The sequence below is a fragment of the Apium graveolens genome, chromosome 2 (assembly GCF_009905375.1).
Source record: "Apium graveolens cultivar Ventura chromosome 2, ASM990537v1, whole genome shotgun sequence".
In the NCBI taxonomy this organism is placed as follows: Eukaryota; Viridiplantae; Streptophyta; class Magnoliopsida; order Apiales; family Apiaceae; genus Apium; species Apium graveolens.
This window is the reverse complement of record NC_133648.1, coordinates 212,372-225,242: the sequence shown is the minus strand read 5'-3', so window position 1 is coordinate 225,242 and position 12,871 is coordinate 212,372. Positions and strand designations below refer to the sequence as shown.

The 12,871-nt window shown below is 31.2% G+C and overlaps 1 protein-coding gene across 3 annotated transcripts; it reads right to left on the bottom strand.

Moving 5' to 3' along the window:
- Nucleotides 1-4,560: 4,560 nt before the first annotated feature.
- Nucleotides 4,561-8,825, bottom strand: LOC141706534 (U11/U12 small nuclear ribonucleoprotein 25 kDa protein). 3 transcript variants are annotated; one of them, XR_012568856.1, is made up of 6 exons: nt 8,703-8,825; nt 7,216-7,466; nt 7,009-7,114; nt 5,936-6,035; nt 5,320-5,743; nt 4,561-5,037 (listed from the first exon to the last, which is right to left on the bottom strand). XR_012568856.1 is itself a non-coding variant. In XM_074509266.1 (5 exons), the coding sequence occupies exons 2-5, from the start codon at nt 7,436-7,438 to the stop codon at nt 5,639-5,641; spliced, it is 534 nt and encodes a 177-aa protein (XP_074365367.1). In that variant the 5' UTR covers nt 7,439-7,466; nt 8,703-8,825; the 3' UTR covers nt 5,044-5,638. The 3 variants fall into 3 exon arrangements, 1 of the variants encoding a protein (XP_074365367.1); XR_012568855.1 differs by having other exon boundaries at nt 4,564-5,037; nt 5,588-5,743; XM_074509266.1 differs by lacking the exon at nt 4,561-5,037 and having other exon boundaries at nt 5,044-5,743.
- Between the last annotated feature and the right edge of the window lie 4,046 nt (nt 8,826-12,871).

Below are 12,871 nucleotides of genomic sequence, written 5' to 3'. Positions count from 1 at the left end.
CATTAATTAAAATTAGATAAATGTCATGCCACGTCATGATATCATTTAAGACAAGTTTTGCAAAACGGAATTTGGGATACCTAAGAGTACCCTTATTCATTTTTACACACAAATATTGTCGGACAATTTGCTCTGTTACTTGAATAAAAAAGCCAATATAATAGGAACTTAGATTTGAAATGAACACAGAGAATTGAAATACTTAAATAAAACAATATCTACAAAAGATATGGCCGGTCAGGAGTTTTGGAATTTATTTTGGAATTATCTAGTTAAATATTAAATTAGTACTGCTAATTATTGTATTAATAAAATTATTTTAATATTTTAATATAAACATTTCCCACTAAGACAGGGTGGTATAAAATCCCAACTGTCTGTAAAGAAGGGTGCATTGGATGCTCTGAGATGAGGAAGAAGTATAATTTACTCCCTCCGTCCTAAAATATTTTTCCCATTTTGACTTTTTATATTGTTTATGGTAAGGGATTGATTACTAATTATGTCTAATCTATAAGATCAAACATAGTCATGAGTGATTTTGTTGAATTCGTATTTATAAATATTTTAATACAATAACGTTTTTATATTTAATAATAATATAAAATTAAAAATATTAACAATCAAAAGTGTGCATTGACAAACGTGTTTAACATAAACAGGAACGTTCCGGGAGGAAGAGAGTAGTGGTGGTTTCTGTCCTTTTTTCTGTTCCCATCAGATTTCTCATTCAATATTAACATAATAAAATAATAACTTTCCCTTAAATATACATATTTGTGTACCTCTTTGTAGGTTTTAAATATGCCTGCATTTCGTCCATTTGCTTATGTTGTTTACTCCATGAACCATATGCATTGTTGGTCGTAAAACTCGGAAATCAGTTCTGCTCAGTTTTATCTTTAAAATTTAAGTAATCGGTCGATTTTTCAGTTATTCGTTTTTAAAATTTCAGTTATCGATCGATCATGTATTTGTTTAAATTTGAAAGGGTTGATTTCCGATTTTTGAGTACTCGATCGAGTCGCCCAATTATTAAAAAACCGATATCGAGGAAGGTATAGTTTTAAAGATATACTCTCTCTGCTCTACTAAATTTTTTACATACTTTTTTTCCATAGTTATATAATTTATTTTTAGAATTTATTTTTTATGTATAAATTTAGGAATTCATACTTTACGGGGCCTTAAAATGCGTGACAATCTCTCGTCTCCTAATATAAACAATCTAGTGAGACGGACTGACGGAGGGAGTATTTCACAAGTCGAGAGTTCGAGTTTCGGCGAAAACCAGGGAACGGAGTGAATAATACAAAGAAGCTAATGAAGTTGTGCTTGTGTAGCGCGGTTCGTTTGTAATGATCGAATCTGTTGTATGTAGTACCAAAATATAATGATTGAAAAGGCTGGTATGATTTTTGTTACAAAAAGGATATGAAAAGATGAAAAGGAAATGAAAAAGGAGTCCATGTGCCAAGTTATACAGAGGTTGTTTATCCTTTACAGCAATCCTATTCTACACTTGACATGAGAAATGACCTGTTCTGGGCCATGCCTGACCCGGATCAAAAGTTTTTCCAGCCCAAAACATAATGTACTATCCGTACTCCTAGATTTTACATGTTTTAGCATAATGGTTCAGAGCAAGAATACAAGGAAAAGACAAAACTGCTCCGCTGAATCCATGGTTGTAAAAATCGGTAATTGGTACTAATCGGTTTAGGTACCGATTACGGATTAATCGGCAAATCAGGGATCAATCGGAACAAAAATCGGATATATTAAATATTTTAATAATATTTAATACATTTACCTTTTTTATTATGAAATATATAATTCAAAAATAATTTATAAATATTAATCGGATTTCAAAAAATAGATCGGCCAAATATTTTGAAGGATTAATCGGGGATTTTTAGAACAACCTGAATCACATAAATAGTTCTTGGAAAAAAATCAATATAAGGATAATTTGATCTTTTCACATTTTTAATTCTGAAAACAAGAAACAAGCTTTGGAAATTAAAAATAATTAAAAGACACTTACTCTAAAGTTTTCTTAAAAAAACACAATTTTTTTCAACTTTTTTTTAAATCATCAGAATACTCTTGGAAATTAAAAATGTATCGAAAATAGTTAATTTATTAAATTACTGAATGTCTAATGAGCCATTTACACAATCATTTATTCGAGTTACATTTACTTTTCTTAATATGCGATTTATTGAAAGTTGACATGTATCTAAAACGGAGTGAGTATTAGAGAATTAGGTTTTTAAATAGATTCCCTCTATTTCAAAAAATGGTGTTATATAATTTCTGAAAGTAATAAATGCATACTTTTGATTATAAATTATTAACTTACATTTTAACAAATTTAAATGTTAAGTCTTATAAAAAAACAAATGCATTTTAAACTATACTTTTCCAATTTTATATTTAATAGTAACTAGTATATCGCAAAGTTGTTTTTATCATTATATATTGTAAATTCTAATTTTAATATCTTACGGTCACGATTCGAACCTTATATATTTTAAAGAATACAATTTTTTTTATAATTTTAATATGTTGCTGGCGGAATTCGAACCTTACACCTCTTAAATAATATTAATTTTTAAGAATAAATCTAACAGTTCTTGTCGATTTAATAAAACGACTTTGGATTGCGTGATCAATGACCAAAAGCCACCAACAACCAAACTTTTAATATTTCGTTTTTAATATTATAGTATATATTATTATTACTAGTTTAAAACCCGTGGGATACACGGATCTCACAATTTTTTTTAATATTATATATCTTTTTAAAAAATATATTGAATTCAATTCTTAATTTTGTTCATTTAGAACTTTAAATGATATGATTTCATGATAATTATATTAGTAGACATATATGTTCAAAAAAATTTAGAATATTTAAACTTATTTAAAGTGATAGCATTGGTAGGGGGAAATATCATTATAACGAAATTATTATTTTATTGAGGGTAAAAATCTTAAAAAATATTATTTTAGCATGGTGATTATTTAATCGGTTAACTATAACTCTATAAAAAATATTTGAAAAAGGCAATATTACTGATTGAATAATATAGTTTTATTGATAATTTTATGTGTATTTTTTTAAAAAATAATATTTATATCTTAATTAAAATTTGATTTTTTAGTTCACATTAATAGGATACGAATTTTACTTAGTGTAATATAAATATGATTTATTTGGTTTAAATTATTTTATTTTAGCCCGATGCCCAATACACCGATCAAATCAAACTAATTATTTTTAGTTTAGTTTTAATTTTTTTTAAGCCTGTATCAATAACATAATTTTATTTTAGACTGAATAATTAGTATATATGATTTTATTTTTGTTGGTCGAATTGTATTTTTATTTTAGTTTTGTGTTATTTTGAATCAATTGTATAATGTATTTTTTATCCTGGATAAATAACATATATTATTTTATTTATTCAAGTTCATTAGTATAATTTTATTAGGAGGATTGAAAGTATTGTTATTTTATTTTAGCTCGAGTTACATGATATATCAACTAAATCTTAACAATTATATTTAGTTTGCTTAAATTTAATTTAGCCCGAAGTAACAAATTAGAATAATACTGAACTAGATATAAATTAAAATATAAATTGGTAGAAGAAGTTGAATTTAATATAAATTATAATGATATAGAGTTCAATATAAAATATAATTGAAATTGGTAAAAAATAGAGGAAATTGACTTTAATATCAATTAAAATTAGAATTGATCGACCTAATAATTAGAATTAAAATAATTAAATAAGGGTAATTAAATAATTTCAACAAGTATCGACTGACCGATTACCAAAATTTTATTGTTTCGTCTATTATATTATAATATTGATAAGTTAAAATTTAATTAATTTAACTAAAAAATTTCATAAAACGGTACTTTTAATGAAATGAAGGTAGTAACTATGATTAAATCATGAAATACAAGCCTAAGGCCTGAATCATGCAAAAAAATAGTTTACCAGTCTTGAAAATAATTTGTAAAAATTGAAGCCTCGTATCATGGTGTTTGGGCCTTGTACTGCTTCTTCAGTTTTTCTTGGATAGGCTTCTTGGGCCGAGCCCAACATCCAGGTAATCAGCCTGACTCTACTGGGATACAACAGCTTTTGATGGACTACAATTTCAAATCTCTGCCAATGCAAACCCCGATCGTGCGATATAAAATCTGAACCAACCCGATATAATCGGTCCAATGGAAATTTAACCCAACTAACTCACGTGTTTGGATAATTCGGTTTGGTCAGCCCAATTAAGGATTGGGTTGTGTTGGTTTGGTTTCAACGGATTTGCTAACCCATGAGCAGCCCTAGTATCATCGGATGGGGTATTTGGTAGTTGGTTCATTTTGTTTCTCCCGCCACTCATATGACCTTAAAACTCGAACTTGACAGTGCAGATTCTACATGTAAAACCAGGTCATTCATCCAGCTAATTGTGGTCCATGTGAGAAAGTAAGAGCATGTCGTAATTTTTCGGAGGCAAAAATTAGTTCTCCTAAACGAACTCATAGTTTCATATATTTGGAAATTAAAAAAAAAATCATATATATGGAGTTCAAGTACATAAGTTTGTTTAGGTACTGGTACACCTATTTAAGATTTATGCAAACATATATACAGCACACTTTTACAAATTATGTACAAATTTTATGACACTAGGGAAGGGGGATCATATGCTGCTTGCTAGACATTTTTTTTTGACAAATATGGCTTATAGCCTTATAAATGAGTATCTGTTCTCAAAAATTCTCAGGGTGAGCGAGAATCGAAAACAGGACGACAGAGAATAAACTCATAACCACTTGCTAGACATTTGATATCATTAAGAAACATAATTCTCTTCTCCTACGTTTGGCTCCCAAACAATGTTTGGTACACAGTACATTTGTTTTCCAAGCACTATCTACTACTTCACGGGAACAGCTGACGAAACATGTTAGTCGTACCTATAGTTTGCTCCCGATCCTTAAAATTGCAGCACCTGTATCATTATAATAATTTTTTCGTAAGGGACAATATTTATATATCTCAACACATCTCTACTCCAATTTAATATCAAAGCGCATGATAAATATTTAGAGAATCAACCACATCCCTGAAAATGGATGCAGATTAGCAATTGACATGATAAGATAGGCTCCTAAAACATGTCAAGCTAAAAGGCTCCTAAAACCATGTCAAGTTAAACGGTCAATAACAAATTAGAGTACTTTTGCTATGATTCAATAAACATGCCAAACATGACAAGTTTTCTTTTGCTTACTGATATAAAAATCGAAGATACAGTACTTCCGGTTCCGGATGTCCGAGTTCCCATCTTTAGGATGATATACCAGTTGAAGTAAATGGAATAGCAAGAGACTTCAACAGCTAGCGAGTTTGACCCATATATTTGTGATATATATATGTTTTTTGGCAATCCAGATAACTTGAACTTGGGTGAACTTTGTGTTGATCAGATATAGTAAATGAAGTCTGTGCACGATTTATATTGACATGGCATAGTCTGCATTTACTACTTTGTACTTCACCTTACTAATATGTTTAATATTCAGCAGATATTACTTATCCCAACTTGAGAATTATTGAGCCGTGAATCTTTTGTTGAGACCATGAAAAAAGCGGTGCTTTTTCCTTCTCGAATGCCTTCGGGAAGACCTTGACATGACATACGGGATAAAATGCACCTGCAGGAATACACATTCATTTAGGTCACTGACGGTGAATGTGTATTTCGTGTCTAGTAATGTTCAATAAAATGTGTTCAGGGAAATTTATTCACCATCAGGGTCTTCGTTCAACAGAAACATATTAAGCCTGATTTATTAACATACATTGATAGTACTATACTTAATTTTTAAAGCCTAAAGCTATATTACCTGAGAGTTATTTCGTATACCATAATCTTGAAGACCAGCATCGTCATCAAGTAGTTTCTCATTATGATATGAAAGGCAAAAATTGCCCCACACATGCTTCCTGAGAACAGAAAAATAATTGAGCACTTAATTTTGATCAGTCTGAAAATCCACACAAAAAGTATAGGAGCCATTCTGAATACAATTAGTTCTAAAAGTATATTAAGATGCAACCATATGGTCAGTTCCTTAATAAACATTTGTTCCTCTTCGTCAAGGTTTATAATCTTTGCCCTTTGGTAGATATAAAATCTAGTTTTCTTTAGATTGTTTATAGATAGATCTCTCTATGGCATGTCATAGAGCAAGGGTCAAACCCTGTATATTCTTTTATTCTTAATATATATATATGCAGCTTAGCAACAGAAAATTAAAATTACCATTGTTTGCTGGTTGATCCAGTTTATAAACAAAGAAGTCTTTGAAATATAAAACAAGTTTTATATATAGTAACATGAATTTAATCTTTTTACTACTGTCTCGAAATAAAAGACTTGTTTAATACCTCTTTATAAATCAACCAGCAAACAAACGGTAACCTAAATTTTCTAGAATTTGATCCCAAGGGCCCTGCAAAAATAAAAAAAAATGCAGCAGCACAAAAAAAATTTAACCTCCACAAATAGGACAGTCATGAGCTAAATGCATCTTCGTAAGTGGTAACACACTGCCTAAAATTTTGGTTGTTAACTTATGGTGATCATTGATTACCTTCCTAAAAGGCGAAATCTAAGTTAAAACATAGAATGTAATTGTACAAAAAAAAACTGCTACAAAAGTTCAGCTCCCAAATTATGTTTACTCATGCATATTTCACATGAATTTAACACGTTAAATCTTTGTACAAACAAATTGTTTTATACCCTAAATTCTTAAGGGTAAACCCCAGGAAAATTGGCACTTCACATCTACGACACTCAAACAAAGATTTAACATGCTGTGTTCTGCAAAATGTAGTGACTTTAGGTATTATATATGATCCAGACTCAATATGCAAGGCCCTTCAATTCAAGAAAAAAGCATAGTGTACAAACCAAGAAATATGGCGATGACCCATCTTGGATTGTTCGGATTCATTAACTTTCTTTTTAATACCCAACTTCAAATCCTTCACTGTAGCTGTATTCATCACAGGAACCTCTACAAAACACAACACAATCATCATTATAAAAGAATGCACACCACATGTTTGAGAAAATGCCTAGCTGAAATAAAAAAACCAAAGCTGAATGCAAAATTACCAAAGGAAGTAGCGTCCATTTTAAGAACAGAGATGCGCATAGCACTGCCGAGTTCCAAACTAATAAGGGTATCTACGTCGGAGAGAGAGGGGTTTCTTGGGACGTCAGAGAGAATGGGATCATCGAGTAGTGCTGCGAGAGTTGAATTGAGTTTAGCCCTCTTCACATTGCTGCTGTTGTACGGGTTTTCATCCTCTTTTGATGATGATACTGATATATCCATTCCAGGACTCGACGCTGGAGATATACTTCTGCACAAGTTTGATAATCTGTTAGCCTCCCTGTGTTTTGTTTGCTTTGTTCGCAAACAAGTACTCTGACTTTTGTAAATACAAAATTTTAATTTATTTTCAAAGTTTTGTCAAGAAAAGTTAACCGAAAAAAGTATTTTAAAATAATGACAGTTCGATAAGATGACTATTTTCCGGTCAGGGTCAGGTCCCATAATGCAAAACAGTGAAAAACATATAATATCGTTTATAATTAATTGCATTAAAAGGGCTAGTAAGTAACTAGATTATCTTCGATAGGGGTTGCCAAGACCGTTGTAAATTCTTATCAAATCATAATATATATTAAAAAAAATATTTCAATTCCATGTCAATTTCATATAGTAATCAGTGTTCTAAAAATTTCCGATAAATCCCCGATTCAACCGATTAATCCCCTACAAAGTATCCGACTTATTAGACTTTTAAAATCCGATTAATTCTTAGGATTTTTTCTTTATTGGAGTATATATAATTATTTATTAAAATTAAAATACTATATTAATTTAAATATGAATAAGTATAGAAATTATGATATAATAAATATATATTTGTTATAAAATAACTATATAATGATAATAATATATTAAATATAATTTTATATTATAATACATCTGATTTTTACTCCGATTATTCTTTTCGATTAATCCCCGATTTTCAATTAATCCTAAATCGGTAGCTCGACTGATCTTCCCCTAGTAATACAATATAACCAGAACCAGTTAACATATAAGAACAGTAACAAAGATAACTAAAAATAAGGTGAATAAAATCAGAGGCAACAATAGATTAAACATTTTACCTGAATTTACTATCATTAAATTTCGACTTCATCTATTATTATCGAGTTTCATCAATATTCCCCATTCATTTCCCTTTTTAGGCAATTTAGCAAATAAACAAAAAGTAATTTTGAACTCGAATTTCCCAGCAAACTTAGCATTTGTAGTAACACATTAGTAAATTTAACAAATCTATACAGTAATCAACTACAATTCAGTGATCTAAATCATATATGTAACACACTAAAATATGCATATACATACAATTACATAGTCATATAGAATCACGTCAAATTCACCAATTAGTATGCAAAAACATGTATATAAGAAGCTCCAGCACACACACATATATACATATACAGGAGAGAGAGAGAGAGAGAGAGAGAGAGAGGGAGAGGGGGGGAGAGAGAGAGAGGGGGTAGAGAGAGAAACTTACTTTGATGATACGAGAGAGAGAGAGAGAGAGAGAGAGATGGGAGAGAGGATGCGAATTGAATGAAGCCTCGGACCAAGGTATTTGGGCCCTGTAATACTACTTCAGATTTTCCTGGATCTCTATTGTATTTGCAATTAGCAATCCAACAAAGCCCAACAGCGAATGTGGTTAACTAGGCTTCTTGGGCCCAACTAAAATAATCTTAAAGAATAAAAGTTTGATAAAATATACTTCAATTTACTTAAAAACTAAATTTGTGTTTATTCCAAATCAAGAATGAAATTTTAAGTCAAGTGATGTATGATCTTTATGATCATATTTTCTCTATATTTTTAGTCTATTTGGCATGTAATTGGATTGTTATTTAATTAGTTTTCATGTTTTATTGTAGGGAAAAAAAGGAATTTTTATTATAGATGGATTGTTGCTGAAGTTAAAAAATATGAAATAAATTCTAGCAAATTTCGGATTTTTGGAACAGTTTGATATAATCGGGGTTCATGTTAGGAATATATAGTGTACTTGATGATAAGTTAAACAAAATACCTTAATAGATTTAATTTAGTGATTTTGTAACTTTCAACGGATGATCACTTTAAACATCCGTTGAAAGGGTAGCTTATGTATTAATAAGTTTAGTAGCACATTTTTGCGTATTGTAATGCCTTAGAGAACTAGATGTTGTAGAATGTTTTAAGTCATGTAACTATAATGAAGATAGTCTCAACGAATGTTCCATAAGGCTTCAACGGATGTTCCATAAGGCTTCAACGGATGATCAACTAAAGCTTCAACGGATGATCAACCAGACTCTCAACGGATAATCCAACAAAGTCTCAACGGATGATCTCACAGAGTTTCAACGGATGATCTAACCGAGTTTCAACAGATGAACAAATTCAAAAGAGCAGTTGATATTGACTTGACAGTCACATGCGTTGATTGTATGCAAATGGAATGTGGCAGCCTATTTACAGATTTAGAGAACAAAGAAACATTTTCATTTACATGCTAAACTGAAGATATTCAAAGATGCTGGATTGAGAAATGAAGGAGCATGAAATTAGACTAGAAACATTTTTGTCTTATTTGTTTGTCTCTTTATCATGTAACTTGGTGATATATATAAACCAAGGGTAGCAAGTAGAACGATTATCGAAGTTAGAAAGCAATTAATATAGAAACATAAAAAGCTACATCTGTAAAGAATTTTTTATGTTCTTTGTAAGTTCAACTTGTAAGCAGCTGTGTGCAAATCTTGCATCACAGAGTTCTCATATTAATATATATCTCTGGTGGATAAATTCAACCCACCAGAAAGTTTTTAAATACTTGTACTTGATTACTTTGTGTTTTATTTCTTCAATACTTTCATTCCACATTTTAGCTAAATCAAACACTGTTATATATTCATAGTAGAACAGTTCTTAAAATTGAAAAAAGGTAGCCGAAATTACATTCAACCCCCCTTCTGTAATTCTTTGTTAGATTGTTTGAGAATAACCATTCGTATCAGAGCAAGCTCTTGAAGTACAAAGAGTTTAAAGATCACAACAACTAACAAGATGAACATAAAAGATGTTGGAGTGAAGATTTCATTTCTAGACAAAGACAATTATCACCACTGGAAGGTGAAAATGCACCTGCATCTTATTTCTCAAGATGAAGGATATGTGGACTGCATTGAGAAAGGTCATCATGTCCCTATGAGAGCTGCTACAGGAAATGAGCCATCCATCCCAAAGGCTAGAGCAGAATGGTCTGATCCAGATATTGAGCAAGTTAATAAGGATAAGAAGGCCATGAACATTTTATTTAATGGTGTTGATGGTGACATGTTTGACAACATCATAAACTATAAAACTGCTAAGGATGTCTAGGATACAATTCAAGTTATATGTGATGGAACTGAGCAAGTAAGGGAAAATAAGATGCAACTCTTGATTCATCAATATGAGCATTTTTATAGTAAAGAAAGTGAGTCACTTCCTGACATTTTTAGTAGGTTTCAAAAGCTACTAAATGCTCTAAAGCTGCTGGAAGAATCTATCAGACGAAAGATTCAAACATCAATTTCCTTAGATCTCTACCAAAGGATTGGAAGCATATGACAGTCTCACTAAAAAACTCTCAAGATTACAAGGAATTTACCTTGGACAGTCTGTATGGGATCCTAAAGACCTATGAGTTTGAAATAGAGCAAGATGAGAAGCCGGAGAAAGGAAGGAAGAAGGGAGGGTCCACTGCATTAGTTCCTGAACAAGAGAAAGAGAAGGAGATAAAGGTTGAAGCTGTGGAATCTGCACCAAACCCTAGAGTTTGTGAAGACAAAGGAAAATGGCTATGTAATATCCCGTAATTTTTAAAATTAGATTAATAATAAAATAATAGTTATCAAAGGATTATAATTATATAAGGACTATGATTTAAAATTTAATTAGACTAATGGGCCTAAAATTTGGATCAGACTCTAATATGGATAGCTTGTAGGTTAAGATATAGGATTTTGTATCGTTATAAATACATCTTATTCGTCTTCCTCGGTTTTATTATCAAAATTCGTAGGGCTTTGTACACAAAAATCAGCAGTCTTGTAAAATTCATAAAAAATTTATCGTAAGTCAGAATTCAGTGATCTTGGACTTTTCGGAAAGTTCTTTTCGTTCTCTACAACTTTTGTGTTTCGTGTTTTTCAATAAAACATCGTTTAGATGGTCAAAAAGGCTAAAAACAGATCTGGTCAGAATTTGAGGTAAGTTTTCGATCGATCTTACTAGTGTTTTCAAAATTGTATGTTATGCGTTTATATGGGCTAAGTGATGATATATTTGAAAGTATTATGTGTTATAGTATACATATTATTGTACCTATGTGGTGTCGAGACAATAATTTGGGATCTTTGATTTGTGCCATGGTTTGTGAAAATATCGAATAAGAACTTAAGACCGCAGTCACCGGATTGTAGTGCCAGTTTTCTGAAAATTTAGGACCGTTATTACCGGGTTGTAGTGGTCGTGGCATGGATTATTGGTTTTGAATTATTGTTATTTATATGTTATGTGTATTGTGTGTAACGAATAAGAATAAGAACATGTATCGAAAGTGTTTATTTCGTATGTCGTATATCGTATCGTATTTTGTTATATGTGTTCATGTTACTTGGCCAACTAGTTGGATCGATTGGTCTCTTGCTGGGTTGTATAGCTCATTCTTCAAATTTCAGGTTTCGTCGATTTCGAGTTGGATAGCATTGGAGTTCGAGGACTTAGGTTTGGAGTATATTGACTTTTGGACTTCCGTTAACTGCGCTTTTATAGTAGTCACCTCTGTAATAGAATTTTTGATTACTAATTGGATTTTGTATTAGTTTTGCTTTATAGTTAATGGTCCAGAAGTGCAGGCTGTTACAGGCTAGTAGCTGAACATGAAGACCATCTTAGTCAAGATGATATGGATGACATAGATGAGCATCTAGCTTTTCTATCCAGAAGGTTTGCAAAGCTCAAATTCAAGAAGAATTTTGGAGCAACCAAGCCAAACCAAAACATGGTTGACAAGTCAAAATTCAAATGTTTCAACTGTGGCTTGAGTGGCCATTTTGCAAATGAATGCAGAAATCCTGATTCTGACAGAAAGAAGTTTGAGCCTGTGGATTATAAAAAGAAGTACTTTGGTTTGCTCAAACAAAAGGAAAGGGCCTTTCTAACTCAAGAAAATGACTGGGTTGCTGATGGATTGGATGAAGATGAGGATACAAGCTATGTCAATCTAGCCCTGAAGGCCAAATCAGGTGAAGTAAAAGTTAGTTCTTCATGTAATCAGGCAATCACCACTAATCTAGCACATTTATCTAAAGCTGAGTGTAATGATGCTATAAATGACATGTCTACTGAATTATATCATCTGCGTGTAACACTCAAATCTCTCACTAAAGAAAACACTAAGATTAAAGAAAACAGTCCGTTTTTAAGTGAAAGAAACAATGTGCTAGAAACTCAATTTGTTGAGTTTGAGAAACCGAAGATAGAGTGCAAGACTGCTAAAGATGAACTAACGGAATCCTTAAAGAAAGAGGAAATTTTAAGAAATCAACTTGAACGAGAACAGGAAGTAATCAAGGCATGAAAATCATCCAAAGATGTTCATGCTCAAATTACTAAAGTTCAAGG